General features: G+C 47.0%; 1 protein-coding gene across 1 annotated transcript in view; it reads right to left on the bottom strand.

Annotated features, from left to right (window-relative positions):
• PXN (paxillin) overlaps positions 1–22,156 on the bottom strand; it is a 45,834-nt gene extending 23,678 nt beyond the window's left edge. The window contains exon 1 of the mRNA XM_071571965.1: positions 22,072–22,156. Within this exon, the coding sequence (XP_071428066.1) occupies positions 22,072–22,084 (13 nt within the window). The 5' untranslated portion in view covers positions 22,085–22,156. The remainder of the gene's footprint in view (positions 1–22,071) is intronic.
• Between the last annotated feature and the right edge of the window lie 2,673 nt (positions 22,157–24,829).

Below are 24,829 nucleotides of genomic sequence, written 5' to 3'. Positions count from 1 at the left end.
AACCCTCCCCCTTCCTGACTTGAGCAAACACGGGAGAGCCGTGGAACGGGAAGCAGAGGGAGGAGAAAAGACTGGAGAGGAATCACTCAGTTACTCAAATTAAACTCCAACTTTGTAACTGATACCGACGGAGCTGCACGAGGGCACCACCCCAGCCGGGCGGGACACGAACGGCGCAAGCCAGCGCAGGACAGGCGCTCACACGCCGATTCCCCGGTGGAAAAGGACCTCCCCTGTGCTTGCTCGCCCCCAAGTTCTGCAGACGCTGTGTCCTCCCCTCCCTGCGCCCCAGCCGCTCCCTCCGAGCTCGCAGCCACGACACAGGGAAACTCTTCCCCTTTTGCGTCCCTCCCCGTTGCTGTTTCCGGATCCAATCCCCATCAGCAGCCACAGTTCCCTGAAGCTCTGCTGGAATGGGAAGTTGAGCCCGTTAAAGGGTCCAACACCGGCAGCAGGACGTGCCTGGAGAGGGCAGGGGAGAGCGGCGCTGGCCCCGAGCCCGCTGAGCCCATCCTGCCCCACGGGCATCGCCCTGCCAGAGGGAAGCGGCTCCGCAACCACAGGCACGGGCTGCAAATCGCTCCCCTGGAGGTCAACACAAGGAGTTCTGCAGTCTAGAGCGGGATTTGAGGCAATTATTCAAAACTCGACCAAAAAACCGAGCAAAGGGATTAACGCTTTGTTTTCCATGCAGCACCTCATTCCAAGAGGTCCCAAAGCACTGTGCATTCATTTAGGATTTGTGCAATTTTTAACACTACCAGAAGACAGTGAGCTAAGAGATGGTGGTAAAGAAGGGATATTTATTAACGGGAAAAAGGTGTGTCACTCTCACAAATGGGACCAGCAGCTGTAACCTGAGGAACTGAGACAGGGATGCTGTGCCTTGTGCAGCGCTGCACTTTGTGTCACAGCACTGAGTTCACCACAGTGGCTGCTCCTTAAATGGAATATTAAATGCTTAAATAGAAATATTAAAGGCTCAATCGATTTACTGGGTAATGAAGTGTTCCTGCCCAAGGTGACTCCTGAGGGATAGCGCTGCAGGAGGTGTTAATCATCCATTTGTCCCCCCCAACACGTCGAAGCAGCTGATCCAAAGGCAGTGGCTCAGGCCAGTTCTCACAGGCACCATCCATGAGGGGGCACCACCACATCCTCACACGGACAGAGAGCGAGGAAACCCCACAGCAATGCCCACTTTGGCAGTCCCTTCCGCTCACTCGCTCAGCCCCGCAGAGCCAGAAACCTGTGCCTGTTATGGGCACACAAACTTCGTGTCGGTGCCTGTTATGGGCACACAAACTTCGTGTCGGTGCCACGTGTGCCGCACCTCCCCACGGAGCTGCCTCTGCCACAGCACACGCTGCAGCGTCCCGGGGCTACCGCCCTGTGCTCTGCAAACAGCCACACACCCGACTCACCGCACTAACCACCGCTCCAAATACTCTCCAGAACACCACTGGCACTGCTCTAGGACGCAGAGTCTCCCAAGGATAAATACCATAGATCTATTTAAATCTCTAGAGGACAGATTTAGCGATTTTGCAGCCATAAAGTAAACCAGATCTTCAAGCTGTTGCTCCTCCACAGGATCACCCCTCCTTCCACTCTCAGTCCTCCAGCAAGCTACTAACACAACCCACAGCTGAAATGTCAACTCACAGACATGTGCATGGAGCAGAATCACGGTGCAGTTTCCAAAGACTCTCTAAGGCTCCGCCTACCCGCAGGCATGTGCTGTGCATATAGAAACCTGTATTTTCCACTCCATTAGCAGCGTGCTGCTCAGTGGGGTGTGAAAAGGAATATCTGCTAAAATACCACCAACCTGGGTGCTCCTGCTTGTCAAGGCTATGCTGGTGCAGTCACAGAGCCAATAAAATCCTAACTCAGCACAAGAGCATCTTCGAGTGTGCACAGCTGGTCCTCCACAGACTGAGGTAACTTGACCAGGTACCTGATAAGGCTGCCATGCAAACATCAGACAGAAGGACAAAGTCCTCCTCCCTCCACTGGGCAACCCAAAAATTACATGCTGAATTGAAATCACATTCAGGCCTGAGGGCTACTCAAACCACATCCTGACCAGTATGGGAGGACACTGGTGTTTGCATTCAAGTGTTTTCTCTATATGAATTTTCCTATGGGGAGGGGCAGTTAAAGAATTGATACCATGTTTGATACCTTTACTGCTATAAAGAGGTTCAGGGATATGAGTTTGCTTCTCTTTCCTTTCCCTCTGTTTTCCCAAAAATCATTATTAACTATGAGCTTCTTGGGATTGTGGTCTACAGACTCTCCACACAGCTCTGCACCTACATTAGATATATATTAATGACACTTAACACCAACTTTGTTGTCCAGGGAGTTCCCAGCAGCTGCCAAAGCCCTGCTGCTCATTTCAACAGTTCAGAACAAGAACTCTCAAGCTGATGCCCAGTGAATTGAACCACTCAGAAAAATCCCTTTTACCAAGAAAATTAGCAAGATGGAAGAGCAGGACAATACCACAGGATAAGCCCATTTACCAGTTCAGGCTGGAGTGAGAAGAACAACCATCTCCCAAGTTATATACTGCACATTCCTGCATTATCTGCCCAGCCCACACCTCCGTGGGCCGAGGAACAGCTCCTGCATTCCAGGGGCTCCAGCACAGGCTCCTTCTGCCATGGCTGCGTGTCGGCACTCGCTGTCCGGCACACACAGCACCCTCCAGCAGAACGGCCTGTGTGCAGCCAGGGGCACATTCCTCAGCTTCCCACATCCCAGCTTTGTCTGACAGAGCAGTAATGCCAGCCTGGGGATCCCAGCACTGCTCCAAGGTGTGGAACAGGAATGGTAACACCAGGCCCCTTTGTATTGATGCACACATCAACATGATTTTCCAGAAATCTGAGCTGCACTCAGCCCCCTTAAAAAAATGAAGTTACTGAAAAGAAAAAGATAGATATATATTTAGATGTATCTTCCCATGCATATGGAAACTACTTTGTTCACTCTCCCCTTTCTGTGCATCTCTAAAACATTCTTGGATTAAGGTGGCACAGTGAAGCAGAACATTATGCATTAGTTCTGTAAAAACCTACACGACAAATTCACATTTGCAAAGCAATGTCAAGCAGCTTTTCAATGCTAATTTTTCCTCAAGCAGCAAATAGTTTTCCACTATTCATACGCAGCCCAGGATTCTTCCGATTTTTTTTTCAAGAGAGGCAATTTAGAAAATCTAAATTTACTTTCCTCTGCCAAGGAGAAGCCTTTTGCTATTGTGTGCCCAGGGTAACTCCAGCCTGTGTGAGGGTTAGGGAGAGACACAGCATCCGGTGAGCTCAAAGATGACAGCATTATTGCCAGGAGAAAACAACTTCAGACTTCCATATGCAGCTCAGCTCTCTCAAGAACTGAGGATTATTAAGCCACGCTGACACAGCAAATCACAGCATTATCAATACAGTAAGCAGATCAAAAGGGTGGTGGTCAATTTTCTTCTACATCTCATCTACTGCTGGGAAGGAAATGGAAGCATAACTAAAGCAAGATGCTTCAGATGTCTCAGATATCAGCCTTTATTTTCAACAGCTGAAAGCCACATTGTGCACCCATCAAACTGCATGTTCCCTGCAGCTCTGCTTCTTGCATGGGACATCTGGAAAGTGAGTGACACTGGAGACAGGATTCTTCATCCAGCCACCACACAGAGCAAACGCATTCAGGCACAGATTTCATCTCCCCCAGCACCTCTGGTGCCACATGGCCCTGACAGCCCAGACACAGCACAATGGGGCATCAGGATGAGAACAGAGCACAAACTACAGTACTTCCACTACTGCAGCTGCACAGAACAGGTGTCTGCACCTGCCCTGTTCTTCTCCCCACCTCTGTTTATCCAAATAAGTAGAAGTGCTACAGGTTTTTCCTGGTTTAGGCAGCAGAAGACTCCCAGAAGATTGGCAAAGGGAAATGAAAAGCAAGACAGACATAAGGGCTGCTCTAAACAAGCACATGGACTTTACATGATAACATGTCTCAGAGTAAGACAACTGCAGACCCCTCACTTGCAGAATCACAAACCATTCTCCAGATATGCTGAATTCAAATCCTTGGGTTTTGCTATCCCCTAAATGAATGAAGGGAACTGAATGTCCAGAATTGAAGTCTGAGCTTCCAGTCTCATCTGAGCAGTCTGTTTGCAAAATCTCTAAATCCAGACTTTAAAAATCTCATTAGTTTCAACTAAGTTCTTCTCTCCCCCACCTTCAGGAGTAAATGCAGCTCCAGCTCACATACAGGGAGACAGCTCAAGGTGGTAACCCAATCCCTGGCACAACAGTTTTACATTGTGAGTAACTGCAGAGGAATGGGGAGCCTGGGTATATTTATCCTTAATAAACAGCCTTTCAAAAGAAACATTTGCAGTGCCCTGGAAGAGCTGCCTCAAGAAGACTTGTTGGAGCCTTGCTGTAGGACCTCACTGCCCTGGAGTTTGACTCCAGAAGGTGTGGGGAGCCCCGAAACCAAAACTGATGGCAGGAATTCCCATTTTAACAGCAGTTTTGACTTTCTCAGTGAAATGGAAAAGCATCATCAGAAATAGGAAAACCATGAACAAACAGGTGAAAGCAGGCATTGATTTCCAGATAAAAGACAGGTTCTTAAGGCTTCATATTCCAATCAATGCTTTTAAATGCAAAAAGATCAGAGACTACAAAAGCAATAAAATACAAAAACTGCATTCAAAAAGTGACCTGAAAATTTCAAAGTACAATTAGATGTTCTTAAAATCCACAAGTTCTCCAGTTCACATGTATAGAAAGCATGTAAAATAGCTTGGCTTACTTTCAAAAACATTTTAAGGAGACGACATTTAAAAGTTTTCTAAAATTTAACCAATACGTGAAGAAGGTGGTTTAAAATACAGGACATGTAACAGCTCAGCCTTCTTGTTAAGCTGGGACAGATTGTTATTGAAGATATAGGAAAATTCAAGGCACAAAAGATAAGTCATTTTCCAGAGCTAACAACTGCTGGAGTACCAGTACAGAGCAGCCACTGGGATTTCTACTTCACGTTGCCTAGACCTGCCTGGAGGAAGTTCAGACTGCATGGTTAGAAAAATCACTCAGCTATTTCTTTAATGTACTGATGCTTATTCAAAACCTTGTGCTTTCTCATTACCATGAGAAATGTGTCACTGCTTAATAAAAAGGATGTCCAGACTGATAAGTGGTATGGTGGATTCCAGTAAAGACAATAACCATTAAATTCTTGAAGCTTCTCTGTGCTTTGAAACCAAACCTGTGCCCCCTCAGAACAAGCAAAACTTGGCATTTGTGGCACTGATTTACACAGTTGTGTGGGTGCTTCAGAAAAGCTTAACAGCAAAGGCAGACAACCAGTAGCAGTTTGTGCTTTGCTACACCAGGCTGCAGAGACAAACTAAACTGCGGTTCATGCTGTGCCAGACAGAGATGCTTTCAAAATCAGGTGGTGGCAACCACTGTGAATCCCACCTGTGCCAGAACACAGCCAAACCTGTCAGCTCTGCCCAGTACGGCAGCTCTGACCGCTATCAGCAAACGTCTAAACAAAGACAAGACCCTGCAGTGTGAGGTGTGGTCTGCACGAGCAGCTGCAGCAGTGGCTGTGGCTTCCTGCCCCAACCACTCAGGGCCAAGCTGGAGAGTTTATTCCAGAACCTCTGGCCAACCAGCTGGTCACAACTAACATACACTACTACCATCCCACGCATGGGGTTGTAAAAGAGTGTGCAAATACAGCCTAGGGAAAGCAATTCCAGTAACTGTTCATCAGTGACTGCTCACTGCACATTTAGGGATGAAATGCAAACCTGTGGGTGCTCTGGCTGTAGTTCCAGCAGAGCTGACACCACCACCCACTGCAGTGTAAGGGAAAGCCCAGGGACCCCCCCAGTCCCCAGCATGCAACCCCAGGCTGTTTCTGGAACCTGCCCTGCTGATCACCAGATGCTTCCTAAACTAATTCAACTTACTAATCCAATAAAAGTTTGCTGGGTTGTTGGCTTGGTTTTTTCAGATAAATGCATTAGGTCCTTGGGAGCACAGCTCCAACCACTCTACCACTCTGTGACTTAAGCAGCTTTTAGAAAACGTATTAAAAAGACCAATGCCAGACCTGAGCCCTTGTTCAAGTAAGTAAATAAAACTTCCACTTTAAATGGGAAAGGCTCTACTTTCACCTTCAAAACTCAGGCCAGGACATAAACAGTAAATCCATCCCATCCTGCCATTAGTTGAAAGAAATCTCCCATCCTCCTGTCTGACTCCCATAATTCGTCTGCATCTCAGATGCAGACCAGAAAAACTTCAGCCTGAAAAGATGCAATCAGCAGATAGTACAAACGCTCTTAAGTTCTGGAGACATCCCTCACCATTACCTGCCACCTCCACCTGAGCCTATACTGACAACTTACTTTGGCTTTCCAGCCCCAGACCTGTGACCTGGCTCAGTCAGCGGGGCTGCACATGTCACAGACCCACTGGGGCTCTCATTTGTGCCACTGAACTTAAGAATGAGCTTTTGACAGAGACTCCTGACCACAAAACTGTGAAGATGAGCCAATCTTGTACACTACAAACCCAACCAAAGCCATCCTGTGCACTCAGACCTTCCACCAGATCCCTCCGAGAGGCAAGAGGGCTATTTGTGTGTGTGCTGGAAAACCATAAAGGTCACTGCCAGATCCTTCCTGGCACTGGCCACACCAGTTCCTTTCAAATTAACACAAGCGTTTCAGTGAAATCAGACCTGCCCTGTAGCCTCAGCAGTGGTGTATTTGTCCTCATGGTGAGGGTGCTGGAATGCTGACAGCATCACACGGGGTCAGCAGGTCCCTATGTAACCCAGCAGGCTCCCAAGGGCACAGTGACACTGTGGGAAACCAGATGACCAGACTGCAGCTTGACACCAGCAGTCCATGGGAATCACAGCCCAATTCCTTGAGTGAGAACCTTGGATCCACCTCTTGTCATCTTTGATGCAACAGGCTGGGAAGTCCTTCAGCTGCTGGCTCTGTTCACATCTCCAAGTTGGCAGAAAGGTAACCAGACCATTAACACACACGGGCTGAGAGACACTGCGAGTGCCTCAAAGATTGAGTCAGCACAGCTTCCTGGATGCAACAAACCCACAGGGCTCTCTGGCCTACAATCCAATCTGTGTGAGGAACCACAAAGGATTTTCCTGTAGGACCAGAATTTTTCCACTTAGCTCTTGAACACTAAATTAAACCCCAGCTCAAACTGGCTGAGAGAAAAGAACCACCACCTACAGAAGAGAAACATGTAGTCATTCTGTCTTTCTGCAGCTTCCTAAGAAAAACCTTCACCCCCTTTCCACTGTCTCAGAACGGTTCATTAGATGGGTGAGATAACAGAAGTCTCAAAGGCACGTAACTGCTTTCATGGTCAGAGAGAAATATTCCTCAGTACATTACAAAGTTTGCTGAGCATCCTCATACTAGAAAGGGATGCACCTGATGGTCCAGAGAAAGTAAATACAGTTTGAATGCTGGGTTTGGGTTTTTTTTTTTTGGTTTTCAGAAAAAAAAAAACCCTGCTAAAACCAAGTGTAGCCCTTTGAAGTTCTTCAAATCCCCCTCAGCTGTCCACTCTGCTGCCTTGGCTATTGCATTCAGAAGCTGTCAGAGAAACATGGGGAAGAGCAAACTGTCACAGAGGCACTGAAGGTGTAAGGACAGCAGGGAGCAAAGCAAAGCCACACCAGCCCAGCTGAAGGTGGCTGCTGTATGTTCTTCCCATATGGCCTCCAAGGGGGAGTACTCGAACTTTGCAGCACTGAGGCATCTCCAAGTCTCAGAGCCTGTTCCCTCCCAAAGGTGTGTCCTCCCGTTTATTTCTCATTTCCAGAGTGCTGGGACAGGGGGGGAGGGAAGGGTTATTTCCTGCCTGTACAGCATCCTCTTTTTAATAGCATGGATTTCTTTACAGTTAAAGTGAAAAGAGACGTCTTACATTTGCTTCCCTCTGTTTATATGCTACGAGCTGCTGCCTAAAACTGAATCCATGTTCCAGCTTACTGAACAAATAAATGTTTTAGTTTCACAGGTCCCAAGGACTCCTGAGAATGCCAGATCCAGCTACACAAGCCTTGAATGCCTCTGTACAGCAATTCACAGATGGTTGACCCACAGTCATGTGAAGCTAAAACAGAAAATAATCCCTTGCATGGATCCTTTCTATGAAGACCCACTGGATTCTCAAACAGAGTCCTGAACAATAGGAAATAATTTCCAAAGATGGATAAGCAAAGTAAAAAAATTCTTCCAGCACTCCATGAACAATCTTCAGGAGGATGAGGGGTTTGCAGGAACCCCATCAGGGATTTGCAAGTCCTAGTTCCAGCTGATCTCAACCCTTGCACAATGCTGAGGAGCACAAAGCCAGGCTTTGTCTCACTGGACAGAGAAGCTGGAGATTGCACAAGAAGTTTGTGATGCTTCACACAGACATAACCAGTCTTTACTCAGTGCTCCAACTTCTGACCTCCAGTGATTCAAACTTCTGTGATTTAAGTCCCACTGTCCTCAGATGATTGTTCCACCCACAACTTACAGCCCTAATCACAGTGGAATCCATTTTCAGTCACAGTTTTCAGTCACAGCTGTCGACAGTCCCACACCCTAAACCTAAATCTCCACATATTCAATTTGATATTGATATAACAGGCTGTGGCAGAGCAAAGTCTGCAGCCACTGCACCTGAATTCTAACAAGGATCACAAATCAGAATCCTCAGCCTAACATTCACATTTCCTTGGCAGCACAAAAATCATGTACCTTTCAGAAATGGAGAACTGATATGCAGCCCTGAACAGTCCAACATAACATGGCAAGTCCATGTTATATCAGAACAGAAAGCAAGTCTGACTCTCTGGCCTGTACTAAAAATATTTAAGTTGGAATTTCTCAGCCTGAATCTGCAGCCTGCTATGAGCTCCACCTGCCACCAAGTCTTTTGTCAGAATCCCTTCCTTTTGGAAGCAAATAGACTGGTGTCCCAACAGGCATTTGTAGTTAGTCCTGTGAAAGACCACAAGGAACAACTATCTGCACAAATTAGAGAGCCTCCATTTCACTCCCTGTGTGTCAACTGTGAAACTGGAAACAGCTCTGGGCTCCAAGGAGGGTGAGTACAGCCTCTGACAGTGCCCTCCTAGAGTGGCTGTCCTGTGCAAGATCTATTTCTGATCTCTGCCTGACAGCAAACACATCCTCAGGCATTTCCAGGAAGGCCCAGACAAAGGCCTTAGCAATGGCCAGTACTGCCCCAGCTGTCCCTGGGAGGGAGGCAAGTTGGCTCAGACAAAAGCGAGGGACATCCTGTGTCCAAACACAGCAACAGACAGGAGTGAGAGACATCCTGGATGAGACTGCAGGGAGTGCAAACGTTTACACGAGCCACTAAGCAGTTAATGCCACCTCAGTACTGACCTGGGCTGGCCAGCATCGCAGATGGAAGAAAAAATTTAAATAAAACCAAAAACATTATTCACCAATACACTATTTTTTTAGTACCTTATTCATCCTTGAACATGAAAAATAGTAAGTTAACCCTCGTGCATGTCATAAGAATTTTTATTTGCAGCTGGCTCAAAGTTTTTAGAAATTGGAATCAACATTCGAAAAAATCCAACAAGACGCTGCCAAAAGAAAACAAAAAAAAAAATTCTCAAAAACCAAACAAGCAGCCACTGAACTGACCCTTCAGGGAAAATTTTCCAGGGCCAAGGCCTCTGGACAAAATAGCAACTCCCTTGTATTCCTACAGGAAGAGGGGCTCAGCCAAGCCAGCTATCTGAGCAACCAGACCCTTCCTGCTACATCAGAGTGCAGCTACTCCACAAGCACTAGGACAGAACACAGCACTGCCATTTTACAAACATCTGACAAATCCAGTACAAAGGAGGTCTCCCTTAAACAAAGAGTCCAAGGATGGGTATAGAGACAGCAGGAAACAGGACATTGTGGATTTTAAACCACGGGTCTGGTAAAGGGAATAAACAGAAGCTCAAGGTTTGAGTGCAGAGGTGTGCAGCACCCAGCAAACACTCTACATGGCCACTGAAAAGAGGGCAGACAAGGGCGGTTTTTTAAACCCTGCGTTGGTATTTGGTTGAGATTTGGGTCTGACTTGAACTGGCAGTTGTCATAAGCAGCACTGAGGTTACACACATTCTAACGCAGGACCAGATCACTCTTCTGAGCAGCTTCTAAGCAGTAGAAATCAGCAGTGGCAAATCTGTGGTGTCCAAATCCCTGGGCATCAGCAATCTCGAGTGCTTGCGCTCCAGAGCCCTCAGGTGGAAATGGCAAGTGTGTGGGTCTGACCCCTTACAACAGCCCTGGAGCACTTACCACGTGGAGATCATCGTTTAGTAACTGCTGATTCTAACTCATCTGGGGCAGGAAAACATGTTACATCAGGGTTTACATTGCAACAGAGCACAGGAGCTCCACGGGACAGTGAGCACCCCGGAGAGGAGGATACAGTTGCACAAGACGCGGAAAGGCGAATTAACAGTTCAGCACTGCCAAAAATGGAGAGGTTTTGCTCCCTCTTCCAGACATGTGCTGCTGCCACTTATTGCGTAGGCGCTGGCTCTCAGCAGACCCCTCTGTGAACCAGTTCCACAGAATGTTCACTCAGCCAAAAAAAGCTGACTGTCTCCTTTTGGGTCAGAAAAGAGATGAGCACAGCAGTCAGCAAGGAGGAGGACTACATCCAAACAGGCAGAGAGGAGAAAAGGGCAAAGCAATCCCCCCTTCCAGCAGCAGCGAGTCCTCACAGTGACTCAGCTGTCACGGGACCCCCACCCCGACACCCTGACACTGTCACACAGGTAAACACAGTCACAGTAACATTGCTGTGATCCTCCCCATCTGCACAGGCAAAAATGAGTTTGGACACAGTGGGAGACAAAACACTGTCAGAGCTTGCACATTCTAGTTAATTATGAGCCTTTTAAAAAGTAACAGTAACAGGAAAGCATGTGGGCCCCATAACCAGTAAAGGAAGAGCAGGATTTGCTTGGTTATGCAAGAATAGGCATGAAACTTGAGGGGAAAAAAATAGCATCTTTTGAGCTGTGGAAATCCTACCCATGCAGCATAAACAGAGCTGAATACAGACCCATCCAGGCAAAGTGCCAGTTACAAAATTTGAGACACACATAAAGATGATGAAATGAAGGACTGAAATATTAGTGTAAATTCTGAATTCATTAAAAGCATTAGAAGCACAAATTCTGCCCATGAGATGAAGAGTGCCTGAGCTACCAGCAAAATGAGGATTCCAGTAACAGAGACTGGGGACGTTACAGAGACTCTGCAATTGCATCCATATTTAGAATAGTCTTATTGAGGCATTCCTATCCTGAAGGCTCTTAAATGGGATATGGGAATGCAGACTTGAGAGATTTTAGTCCTTGAAGAGAATGTTTTTCATTAGCTTCAGCAACTTCCTATTCAGTAAAGTAATAAACATATATCCCAATAGCCTAAATATAAAAGCATTCAACAAATCCAAACCTTCAATTAAAAAAACAAGGTATCTGAAGTTTTAAAAGCCTGAATCAATAAAGAGAGATAGAAGTCCCAGAAAATCTCACCCAGATACTGGGGATGCCAAATAAAAGGTTAGTATATTAGATGTAAATAAAGACTTGTCGGCTTGACCTGCCAGCCACTCTGAAGTGGGTTGTTTCCCTTTTCTCAAAAAAAGGAATTTGTGTCAAATGTCATATGTGGTTTAACTGGCTTGTTAAAAATCTAATTACTAAGGAAGTACTCACAAAATGGTGGATTTTTCTTTCAAGAAGTTCTCGTTTCTGCAAGGGTTCTCTGCAACAGGGTGGGAGCAGACTTGGAAGCAACACTGAACTCTTTATAAGCCAAAAAGTGTAAGTCATCGTCAACAACTGACTTTACACAAAGCACTGCCAAAAGCACAGTGTAAACTCAGAGCAGGGCAGGGGGAAATGACAACAAAATATTTAACATTTTTCAGTCGTGTTGATCTTGGTACTACTTATAACTATAATAGGTAGAAAGTTTTAAAATTAAGGTTTCAATCTGTACTCAAAGATAACCCAAGTAATTACAGATAGTGGGCAAGCAACAGCTTTGAAAGACAATGGAGTGCGAAGGGCCAAGGACCACATGGTTAAAGATCTCATTAAAGCAGCTACTTTTCACTTTAAAGCAGTTTCTGGGAATGAAAGGAGGACAAGGTTTCAGAAATGAATGTGGGAACCGGCTGTCCAGTTTGGGAGATGTGGGTGGTAATCTGACTGCTGATGGCTCTTCAGCTGCAGAGCTCTCAGGGATTTTTTTCAGTATTGGCAGAAGAATGTGTGGCTCAAGAGTTTCACAATGTCATGAGAGGCCCGCTGAGAGAAAGGAAATTGTTGAAGCCAGACAGAAAACTAACATTTTTAGAACTGGAGTGTATTGGAGCCAGTGGACGGAGAAGAGCTGGAGAAAGTTTAAGGTTTTCTGATCTCTTCCTACACGAGAAGGTGGATGGCCTGTTGTTCTACCTGTCATCTATGGGCATCCTGACAGAAGTGTGAGGCACAACTCTCTTGCTTGTTCCAGCAGCAGCAAGAGAAATAGTGAGGGTTTCTTTTTACCAAGAGCAGTATTAATAAAGCAATTAAACGCATGACAGACTCTTCATCTCAGTGCCCTGAAGTTACTGTTTTGTTGTTTGACAAAGAAAAATTTTACTCTGTCAGCCAAAGGCTGTTTTACTTACAAGAGAACTCAAGACCACAGAAAACAACAACTAAAAAACAATAAATTACAAGGACCAAATAGAAAGTAGATTTTTGTGAGGTAAAGATGAGTAAGAGAGACCAATCTCCAGCCCTGACCAAAAATGGAAATGCCAGCAATACTGAAATAGAAGCAGCATGAGAATAAACTTCCCTTCCAGAGGTACATGAAATAAATCCTTCTTCAAATTACTTTCTAAAAAAGGGTTTTCACCATGATCTGATTGTTCCACCACCAATCCTACGATAAAAGTCAACAATCATCTGAGATAACTGGACAGAATATTTTGCACTAGTCTAGAGCAGTAAAGATTCCCAGTGCCCACATTTCTGCTTTGCTGAAAATTAAGTTGATTTCTTTGTCTTAACTCATCATGTTCTTCCCAGCTGTGCAGTGAACTAGGGCACAGAGGGAAATGGGTTAGTTCTCCTGTCAAATACTTTGTATTTTATATGGACACACATACCTATTCACATCACTATCATCCCAACACTGCTGAATACTTTAAAACTATCCTGATCCACCTCAAGCCACAGTGGCATCCCCAGCCCACAGGGAAAGAGGGACCAGGCTCTACCACTTACACAACCAATGGACAAAGACAACTTCCCACACATGCACAGCAGTGCAACTGCCCCCTCACCAAGAACAACATTCCACTTCTATCTCCACCACAAATCCAAGCCCAAGAGTTTAAAGCAGCTGGAAAATAGAACAACCCCAACTCCTTTCCCCCCTCCAAAATAGAAGACAAAAAAAAATAGCTGTTTCTGCCAAGCAAGCACTGAATACACTGCATTCCATTTCATTAAAACAATTATTCAAAAGCCAGCCAAGAATTACATAAAGCTTCCTCCCTGCACCACCCCCAGCCTCTTCCTTCAACCCTCCTCCCCAGAAAACAGCCTCCCAGCCCTGCAGGGAGACCACACCAGAGGGACCCTGCCCTGGGGAACGTGGCACCCAACCCCTCACAGCACACTGGCTGTTCCACCCCACACACAGCACTTCCCAAACCCAAGCACTGCAATCAGAGGGTTCGGCAGATCCAGGAGGTCTCCGAGTTTCACACCACCAGAAGCAGTACCACGGTCATCTCTTTTAAGTAGTTTTCTCCCTCACATTTGACAGTAAAGTAGCATCCAACAAATGAAGCCCTTAAACAGCTCCTACAGAAAAATGAATGATAACCTAACAGATTTTCTCTCTAACACACAGAGCCAGGGCTTTTAAGCATGATCCCAAGGCAGAAGGTGCTGGAGGCTCCAGATTTAAGCAATTAAGAAGTACAGGAGGAGCATGCCAGAGCAGCTGTGCTTATGAGGCTCTGCCCAAGGGAACTGCTCAGGACAGCCAAGTAGCAAATCTCGGATTAAGGACCAACAGGATAGATTGAAAACTACAAGCTTAGGGCTATAAGAACCTGAGTGACAAATTGATCCCAAGCCCCACAAAGCCACTCCACAGCTCCCAGCCTGACTGACAGTGCTGAGCTCCTCACATTTCACAGCAGTAATAAAAGGCAGCTTCTTCTGGCCAGCACCGCTCACCCACCCACGACTCGGAGTTGGCCACTGATAAGAGATTTCATGACGTGGATGAAATGGCATTTCATTCCCTCCCCCAGTGCTCCAGTTCTCTGCAGGGATCCTGTCTAACTGCTGGAGCTGCTCACTGCCAGACAGAATAGTTCCAGCTGTGCATCACGCTGCCTACCCAGGCCTACACTGCCCAAAAAAAGGCTCCCACATAAAACCAGAACGAACAAGAGCTTCAAACCAGAAGTACTGCTCCTAAGCACCTCACTCTTGGGGACCACCTCTGCCCAAAAGGAGTCATTTGCCACCAGCAAAAAAGAAAAAAACAAACCTAGTCCCAAGGCAGCTGCTGGTGCTGAGGAATGGGGAGCAGCAGATGCAACTCATGGTCGAACAAGATGAGAAGCAGAGACCAGCCAAGCCATCATCTTATTCCAGCTTGTGGGGCACCAGTAACCTCAAGTGACGTGCAATCAGCCTTAGGTTCTTTTGTCCAACCCAGATGAAATTAGTGGCTCCAACCCAAAAGAAACCTTTTCACAGAGAAGCCTTGAACTTGTTTAGAACCATGAAAGAGGATAGAACAAGGGAGTATTAAGCCCCTAATCCATGGCAAATTATTTACAGCCCTCCTGCCCATGACCTTTTCTACCTCTGGCTTCTTTTAGCACCTCCTGCTCTTATTCAAACCCAGCCTAACCACAGTTCCTGAACCACCACAAACTTCCCCATAGCACAAAGTGAAATTCTCTGCTCACCTTCCTCTTCAGCAGTAGAAATAGAGCAAGATCCTATGAGTGTCTAGACAGACACAGGATTAATTCTGTCTGCCAGCTGAATTCTGTGACAAAACATGGAATTGGTTTATTGCTGGAGCCCCCATACAGTTTGATTTATAGCTGAGCCATTTAAAGCACAATTCCCCATGCAGTGTCATTCAGAAAGTTTATTCCCTGGAGGGCCATTTACTTTTTTTGATGTTCTTCACATCATTTGCAAAATGTTAAGAGGTTTAAACATATGCAATAAACAGTAAAAAACCACAAGAAATCAAGCTACACTCCACAGTGCTGCCAGCCAGACACACTCAGTGCCTCACCCAGCAGAGCCATCTACACAAACATGGCCAGGTAGTAAGAACACTGTGGGAAGAGCATGACAAGCTGCATTGGAAGACCTCAGACTATCTCATCATCATTTAAATAACTTGAACTGAACTTGTTCTCAGAGTAGAGACAGTCCAGCACAGGGAAGAAGGAGCCAAGCACTAACAATGCAGGCTGCCTCCCCCTGTGGCCTGCCATAAGTTCTCTTGGCTCCTCATCTTACAGTTGTCTCAAGCTGCTTAGATAAATTTCCCATGTAAATTCAGAATAATTACTGTCTGCTACAAGAAAAAGCTGCATTTATGTGAGCAGAAAAGGATCTTACCAGAGTCCTAAACAGCAGAAACACATACCCTGAGGGACTCAGTTCCTGTAACAGACACCAACACCAAACTTACTCCACAGAACTCCAGTTGCCATTTCTACCTTGTTTGCTCCATCAGGATTTAAAAACATACATACACGGAAGAGAGAGCATGGACTTTGACACCAATCAGTCAAGGGAGACTGTTCCCAGCTGGCTCCTGCTGCTCTGGGGCCATTTGCAAAGAGAATAGGCATGAATGGGAAAAACAGCTAAGAGTGATACAAGAAAGTCATCACCCATCTCCTATTTTTATCTTTAGCACACAACATTCTTTGAATGACTTCACAATGCTCTGTGGTAAAGGGAAAGACTAGAGTAGAAATACTGCTGGGAAACTGGAAGGGAAAGGAAATCTTTTCTCCCTACTCATAACCTGTCGTAGCAGAGGATGAAGAAGGGATGAGCAATCAGAAAGTCAGAGAGGGAACATTCAGCAAGGCTAGAAGGGAGTAAAAACTTGAAAATCTAATTCCAACATGCCACTGTAAGCTTTTCCAGCAATGGTGACCAGAAAAGCTTGAAAGAGTTATATTCTGATATATTCAGCTGGAAGCTATTTCATAAACACAGAGATTTCAACCAACATTAACCACACTTTGCAGGTAAGGAGTAATTATCTCTGTTTAACAGACAGAGAAATAATATGCCTTAAGTCAGGGCACATTTTTGAGGCTATGGATAAATAGTTACTTTATGCTATATTAAACATAAGCCACAGCTAAAAGAGGTGGCCTCACCTACTTCCCAGTCCACTGTGCATGTAAAAATTGACTTTGAGAAGAACGAGCTGACCCAGCCAACTGTCCAGCAGTTCCTGTGGACACAAGGGAGGGAGATGGCAGCAGGAAACACAACACACCTCACAGCACCAAGCAGTTTAATCAGCTTAAACCAACTTGACATCTCAACTTCCACTTTCTCTCCCGCCCATTTAACTGCAGTCCAAAGTGGAAGGGAACGGTGCCACTCCTTGTTTCTCCTCTGCACTGGATCTAGTAATCCTGCCCCAGGGTGAGACTATTCAGCTTATCAATCCAGTGGCAAATCATTTGTTCAATTTGGGTTGAAAGGTTGGTTTTCCAAAAGATGAGAAATTTCAACTAATTTCCTCTGGAGCCTGATACTCATTAAGTAAACATGAATGCACGAGAGGTGGGGAAGCTGAAATCATAAATTTTTGGCTGCCATCTGAAACTGGATGACATGCAAGGTGAGGTTTTACAAACATTGAAACAAGAACAGGACACAAAGGTCTCCACAGTTCCCTACTGAGCATTTTAAATATAATATTCTAACAGTCATGACAACCTGTTCTTCCAGGGCTTGTTATTAAACCTCAGTTACTTCGGACATGCTGAAGTGAGCAAGAAACTCATTCCCTAAAGCCCATCTCCTTATCACAGCACAGGGAAGCCTCCCACAGACAATGTCTCACTTTCAGGCAGCTGGAGTAGAAGAGCATCTTCATTAACAGCTTCCGCATCAGACAAAAAGGGACACACAAGATCAGTACACAAAGAGGGAGGCTGAGACCAGAGCAGGAAACTGGGACCAGAGATCCTATTCAGTAGCACTGATTTTCCACTAGCACAACACAACTGCATTCAGAATCTGCTCTGGCTGTCTCCAAAGCTGCAGTGGATCCTGGATATCACAACTAACACGTTAGTCCTTTTCAAACAGATTTGTTTTGTGGCCATGGGAGGCTTTTTTCTCCCTCTAGTTGCAGAGATTAGGGAATTTATCTGTCTGGTTGTCTTAGCAGCAGATCAGAAAACCAACTCTGATCTAACTAAAGTGCATTATTATTGCTTGTTCTGCTGCCAGACTTAAGAGTTTTAGTCGTCATTTCTGCAGTTTCACAACTTGGTTCTCATATAATAAATACAGTTTGAAGGGAAAAAGCCAAGCTAAAAGGGGTCCAGAGAAAGTGAAGTATCACAATTCCCTGTAAAAGAAAGAACAAGCAGAGAGAGAGTGTTAAAGATGTGTGAGAAGTTGCCCATGCCTTTCTCTGGTGGCAGAGATGATGTCGGAGGATCAATTTTAACCAGGAGGGCAGCTGAACCCTGGGGATAAATTGACCTCTCCCAGCAAGGGACAAAGGAGCCAAAGACAGCAGAGAGTCCAGCCTTTCCATGGAAATAAAGCAACAAGAAAAGAAGCCTCTCTCTGCACTGCACACTGCTCGAGGCAGAGGACTCCCTGTCTGAGCTGCTGAGGACAATGAAGTCCCTGTTTTACGAGGGGTCACAACAGCTAAGGAGCTGAAACAAGTCAGAACCTCATTGTGCAGAGTATTAGTTCTGTTTACAGCCTTCTCACCCAGCAGCAGGAAGGACCCAGAAACCTGAGCCTGAAGAAAGCCAAGGGACCAAATTACTTTACCAGTGCTTCCCCCAGTACCATTTCCTGGGCGTAGCTGACCATGAGCAATTTCACAGTAAACTTGCAGTCAAGAACGACCAGAACCCACAACATATGACTCCCAGACAGAAGGAACTGAGTCAGAAACAGGCAAGCATCTCCCTCAGAAAAGGGATAGACAGCACCACCCTGCAGAGCACAGCAATCTTCCAAATGTTAGGACAGATGACAGATGGAAACACATGCACCTCCCTCCACACTCCCATGAAAAATCAACGGCAAGATTGCTCCCTTTAAAGTCAATCTTGAGAGGATTAAGCACAGAAGAGAGGGTGGATTAGAGTTCCCAAAACAGAGGGAAACAACTTGTAAAGCAAAATCTGTTGTGCCACTGAACCTTCACTCCCAGAACTTTGAAGCCACATTGCTAGACAAACCTTCTGCAAAAAAGTGAGCAAGCCCTCCCAAAGTGAGCAAGCACACCTAAAAGAAGAAGCTCACAGCCTAGTTTACATGCACAGCCAAAACACTGCCATAAATATGTTCTCATTAGACAGAAATAACTTCTTTGTAAAACACCTTTTACGAGCTCCACTGAATGCTGTCTTGGTTTTGATAGCACGATCCAGTTTAAAAAACTCAGAAACCTTTAAAAATAGAAATTGTAAAAAATAGCAGTTGAGAAAAGAGAATTTCAAAGTCTTCAAATGAAAGCTTCTAAAAGCAACACCATTTCTGTTTAGAGTAACCAAAAGGTTTCCCAGTAGTGTTTGCAAACAACCCCTTTCAGGAAAGCTGTAAAAACATTCAGAAGCAAAATCAAACAGTATCTAACTAAAGCAAAAGTCAATTTTCTTTTCTCTTACTTCTCTCACCACAAAAGATATGACACATTACACTAATTAGGTTTCTTCTTCCACAACCAGCAGATCCTAATGGATCTGTTCCTACTACTACTTAGACAAAGTAGCACCACAGAACCAAGAATAATTCAACATCTAATTCAGTGTCTCAGATTGTCTAAAGCAAATATGTGTGGTTGGTCACTTGAGTGCTGGAAGCACAGGCTGTGCCCTGGCAATCCCCTGAGAGGGATGAGATCCTCAGGTTAGGATTGTCACTCTTTAGGACAAAGTTGTCCTCTCTGTGCCAGTTTACACCAAAGAATGGCAAATGCACTCTGCAAACTTCCTGTCAAACTCCAGCAAAATACATTTCCTTAGAGAGCTCCAAGGAAGACAATCTGGACAAGCCTGGCCAGCTGCTCCCCTCCCCCCTTCCCACCATGGGCTGTTCCAGTTTATTCCAGCCCCAGCACTGCACACCCTGTGCTGCAGAGGCTCCCACAGACCCACGGGGTGCACAGTTCCAGCCTGCAGGAGCAGTTTCCCTGTGAGCTGTGCACTGTATCATCACTTCTCTCACTGAGGGGGGAAAAAAAGGAACAAAATTTATTTCAACTTCAAATGAATTCCCAAAGCAAGACAAATCCACTCTCATGTTTCATAACCTCTCGAGCCCAAGCACAGAACTGAGGTACTTCTGGACCTCCATTTTACAGTGCACAAGTACACACAGATCAAATCCCCCAGCTCTGTGATGAGGAAGGAGATTCTTGATAAAGGCAGAGAGTTAAAACAGACACACTGATGGGGTCTGTGAGAAGTTCCCTCATGGACAACAAGGTCCATCACTGAGAAGTCATTTCTGTACCACACAGATTCAGAATCATGGTGCAGAAACTTCTAAGCTGATTTTACTTGACATCAGCCCTGAACCTGCAAGGCATGTTAGTCCCAGCTCAATACTACACAACTCTGGGGCCAAAGTGGCCCCGGAGCGGTGCAGCAATGTCCACATGGCATTGTGCCTGAACCAACAAGTCCTGCCGGACCAGCTTGACTCTGGACAGAGCCAGCACAGACGTCTGTATCCATGGCACAGTTAATCCACAACTCAGATAATCCAGCCATAGATAATGAGGAAAGAAAAACAAACAACTCTCACTTCAGTTTGAAAGTCTGACTTATTTCAGGGGAGTTGTATCAGCACATTGTTCTCTGTTACATCCATCCCAAGGTGAATGGCTTTAGAGAAATAAGTGAGCTATTTGGGAGCTAACAATGATTTGCAAGAGGGAAAACAGCTGGTGTGCTTTACCATGGTCTATTCTGTACACCAAAGAAAAGCTTAGAGAGCAAAAGGGTCACACTTTCTTTGTTCAGATGCTTACTGTTAATTAGATCTTGTCCAGTCTGAAAGGCTGAACAAAAATTGAGACAGACACAGTGTAATTAAGACTTGATGAAATCAAGTTGCTGAGACTAAAAGTTCTATTTTCAAAATCAGATCACAACTTCTGGTTGTGCCATTACATTTAGCCCTTCAGAAGAACAACCCAGACAAATTCAGATCTTTTACACAATTCCTTTGTAGTTCACCTCTAATCCTTCTACAGAAGAAAGGAACAATGTGCTATAACTGCAGTAGCCCATTCCAACAAAAGCTGACTTCCTGGGAAGTCACACTACCACTGTCCAAGGAATGCAACAGTTACAGTACAGCTCCCACGGTTCACTGAAGAGCACAGTAATGAGACACTAAACTGGAGACACCAAACTGGCCCTACACTGTGGTGCTTTCTGCCTGCTCACCTTGAAGGGCCACTCAGCAAGTCAATACACAGACTGGGTGAATCCTGTTCTGACTAGCAACGCATTCCTGAACATGCTAAGAGCTCGAACCAAATCTCCAAGAGATAACCAGGCACAGGGATATGAGGAAAGGTAAACAGAACTGTCTCCACTTAAAGAAACAATAACCGTGAGAAGAAGCTGAAGTGGAAATTCATTCTGTTTCCACCACCAGCTGCTCCACCCGGGCAGAGGGTGAGATTTCAACTCCCCAAATGATTCCTTCATGGTGCACCTTTCACCAGGAAGCCACACAGCAGATGGACTCCTTGTCCCATAAGTTTTACCATCAGCACAATTCAAAGTCTATTTTCTGAAGGTGTGACCACCAGCTTTATACCAGGACTGTAACGTGAGGTTCCAGGTCGGGGAATAAAATTGAAATTTGTTTGGACTGTATCTTAACAGAACGTCTGGTTTCTATTAAAGGTAGGATGGAAGTAACGGATCGCGGCGCCTCCCCAGTGTCTGATTTAATCACTTTCATAAGCGGAACTCAGTCACCCAAATGTCTCCCGGAGCACAAGGGATTTTGGCAGATCCACACCCTTTCCGGCTTGGTACCAAAGGAACTCAAAGTCTCTAGATCTTTCCCGCGACACCAGTTGCCTGACACTTCCCCACTTCCCGGTTTCGGGTGATTGCCGCACACCTGGGAGAAGCAGAGGGAGAGGACGCGGATGATCCCTCAGCCCAACTGGGCTCCGCTTACTCCCGAGGGTCCCCACTCCGTACCCGCGCAAAGTTCTGCTCTCGGCCAAGAATAGGCTGGGAGAGGCTGCGGCAGGGCAGGGAGCGCGCTGAAACCCGAGCGCGCTGCACGCCGCTCTGGGCACGGCAGCGCAGGGCGCCCTTCCCGGCCGGGGCAGCGCCGGGACAGCCCCTGCCGGCCCTGCCTGCGGGCGGCGGTAGCCCCGGGGCAGCACAGCCGGGGGGATCGGGGGCGGCGCGGGGAGCCGGGATGGGCAGCGCGGGGAGCCGGGATGGGCAGCGCGGGGCGCGGTGAGCGACACGTCCCCGGGCGCCGGCAGCGCGGCCCAGAGCCCCATGGCACGGAGGGGCGCAGCGTGGCCGGGCGGGCCGCGGCCGCGGCCCCGGGTGCGGAGGGGTTCGGCGGCGCCCCAGCCCCGCCGCAGGGCAGCCCGCGCGGCTCGGAACTCACCCAGATCGTCCATGGTGCCGCCGTGCCCGGTGCCGCTGCCGCTCCCGCCGGTGCCGCTCCCGCCGCCGCCCCAGCGCCCGCAACTTTCCCGGCCCGCCCCCGCGCGCGCGCCCGCCCCGCGCGCCCCCGCGCGCCCGCTCGCGCTGCCCCCTGCCGGTGGCCGCGGGAGCCTCCAGACCGCGGGGAGTAGGACTCGGCCCTTCCCGGACCCGTTCCCGGGCCTGGTATGCAGCCCCAGGGTGGGAAAGCGCCTGCGAAATGCCGGGCGGGGCAGCACCACACAGAGCCGCCTCCTGCCCGGGGGCTCTGTCCCAGGGGTGATGCCTGCCCTGCCGCAGAGGGGCCGTCCCGCTCACCCGCGGGCCCCAAGCACGTCCGAGACTGCCCGGTGCCCGGGCAGGAACGCGACTCGAGCCCCACGCTCTTCACTGGAGGAGCAGGACCCTCTCCAGGGGAATACTCTGGCACTCACGCAAGGCTGGGTGGGTGCCGGGGCCCGGAGGAGCCCAGCACATCGCAGGGCTGCACCCCAGAACCTTCCAACCAATCTCCATTCTGAGCCCTGGCTGATTCCCCCCATCAGGGAATCTGGGCAGGGGAAACCTCTCCTGAACAATTTTCCACAGGCTGTGGCCACCATAAAGGGAAGTCACCAACCACTTCTCCTTCGCTGTGTAACAGCCCTCCTGAATTTATCATATCATGGTGTCTCTTGAATCATTTCTCACTTGCTTTTCCTTTCAAACCTCTATCAAACCACATTCCAAGGCAGCAAAGTCCTTGCCTTGGCTGAGCCATAGCACAGCTCCACCCTCATCAGAGCTACTGTTTAGTTTACCATTGCACTTTGGCCAAGTCGGCACGGCAGTAAAAGCAGTTGCTCAGCCCAAATGTTCAGCTCCTAATCTGATGAGAGATACACCAAGAACTATCAGTGTGGGAACCACGAAGGATCCAGGAAACATGACTCTTGTAGCACTTTTCCTTACAAAATTACTACCAAGTCAGAGAATGTTCCCAGAGCTGAACAGCACATGTCGTGCTGTTGAACTGAGATTACGGGATTTTGTTTCCATAAAAACAGACACCATGAGGTCAGCTGTGAGCAGTCTCCAGTGCTGTATTTTTCACTCTCTAGGCACAAACACACCCAGTTTCCCCTGCTAGCACAAGTCAGACATCATTATTTCCTGTTAAGTCATGCTATAATGAGAACTATCACTAGGGGGGCAGGGAAATATCCCCTCCCTCATCCCACCAATGCTTACAAATAGTCAACAGCCTCCAAGCAATTCATGCCAGGCTTTACTCCAAATCCAGGACTTGTCAGAAAACTACATCCTTACCTAGATCTAAGGAAAACATAAATATAAGCAAAGACTTTCATTATGTGCTTCACCACTGATGCCAAGGATTTCACCTGACACCCCTCTTGCTGGTCCCTCAACAAAATTTAAAAAATTATTAGAAGGGACTGTTACATTTTCTGAAAACCCATCGCTGGCTGTACAATGATGACTTCAGGATGTGTCCCTCCAGGTGCAGCAACATAAACCAGTAGCACCGACTGGATGCAGAGCAGACCTAAGGTCATCTGAAACATGTGCTTTCCTGGGATCTGTATGTTTCCTCCAGCAACACAACAGACATCTGTCTTGGCTTGGGTTGTATTTTTACCTCTGCATAAATAAAGTGCCCACCATGCCCTGTTCATATTGTAGCCCAGTATGCAATTTTTATCTTCAGCTTCCCACAGTGTCCTTTGGGAGTCTAGAAGTGAGTGCAAATCAAGAAAGCAGTTTCTATTGTGTCTCAGGGCTGAAATTAAGCTGTCATAGCACTCGTTAGGATTGCACCCACAAGAAATGGGCTGTGTCCAAGCTGCTCAGTGTTAAAAACAAACAAACAAAAAAAGTCATTGCATCTAAAGCTTTGACTGTGGCTTCAGCATTGCTTTGAAAGGTCTGGGTGAGGTGGGAAGGCAGGGCTGCCACATGAGTGATACTATCCTCTAGTAATAATGCTTTGAAAACAACCTTATTCTCACTGCAGTGCTCATAGCCACATGCTCTTCTTAACTGAATTCTTCACACACCAACATTTCTTACATGAAAGTGCCAGTCCCTAACCCTCCCATGACTGCATAAGGAATAGGGGCAGGTTAAAGCCCAGGCTCCCAAAACAGCTGCTCAGTGCTGTGGGCTCAAGCTAAAATTACTCAAGCAACGTTCACTCTCCCCTGTCCTTCCTAACACCCTGGAATTGCTGTTTTCTCCTCACCTACCTGATCTCTGCCTCAGACTCTCACTGACGCAGCCTGCGTGCTGCTCAATGCAATGCAATGCTTACACAGCCAGGCAGAAGCAGCTGCAGTTCCCAGGTGATGGCCACGTCCAGCAAACTCTTTCCCACCAGAAGTGTGCCAGAGCTCTTCTGAAAGCAGCTGCACCCCTCCTAACTGGTGTTGGATTGGAAGTACTAAGTAATGAAGGCAGGCAGTGAGTCAGAGAAATACATGGGGTTCTGTTACGATGTGCCCTGTGGCTAAGGCACGTTATGATCTACCCTTATCTTTCACAGAAGGTGTAACAAGAAGTTATGACCCCTGTTTACAGATGGGAAACAGGGCTGGGTGCTGGAAATTAAGTCAGGCAGTGAGTCAACATCAACAAATGTTGGACTTCAGAACTTCCTGGCTCCACACAACCTGTGTTCAGAGTATTCCTGGCTCCACACAACCCAAGTTCAGACTACTTGC

This window comes from Pithys albifrons, chromosome 17, assembly GCF_047495875.1.
Source record: "Pithys albifrons albifrons isolate INPA30051 chromosome 17, PitAlb_v1, whole genome shotgun sequence".
NCBI classification, from domain to species: Eukaryota; Metazoa; Chordata; class Aves; order Passeriformes; family Thamnophilidae; genus Pithys; species Pithys albifrons.
Note: the sequence above shows the minus strand (reverse complement) of the source record. Positions and strands in the feature narration are given on the sequence as shown.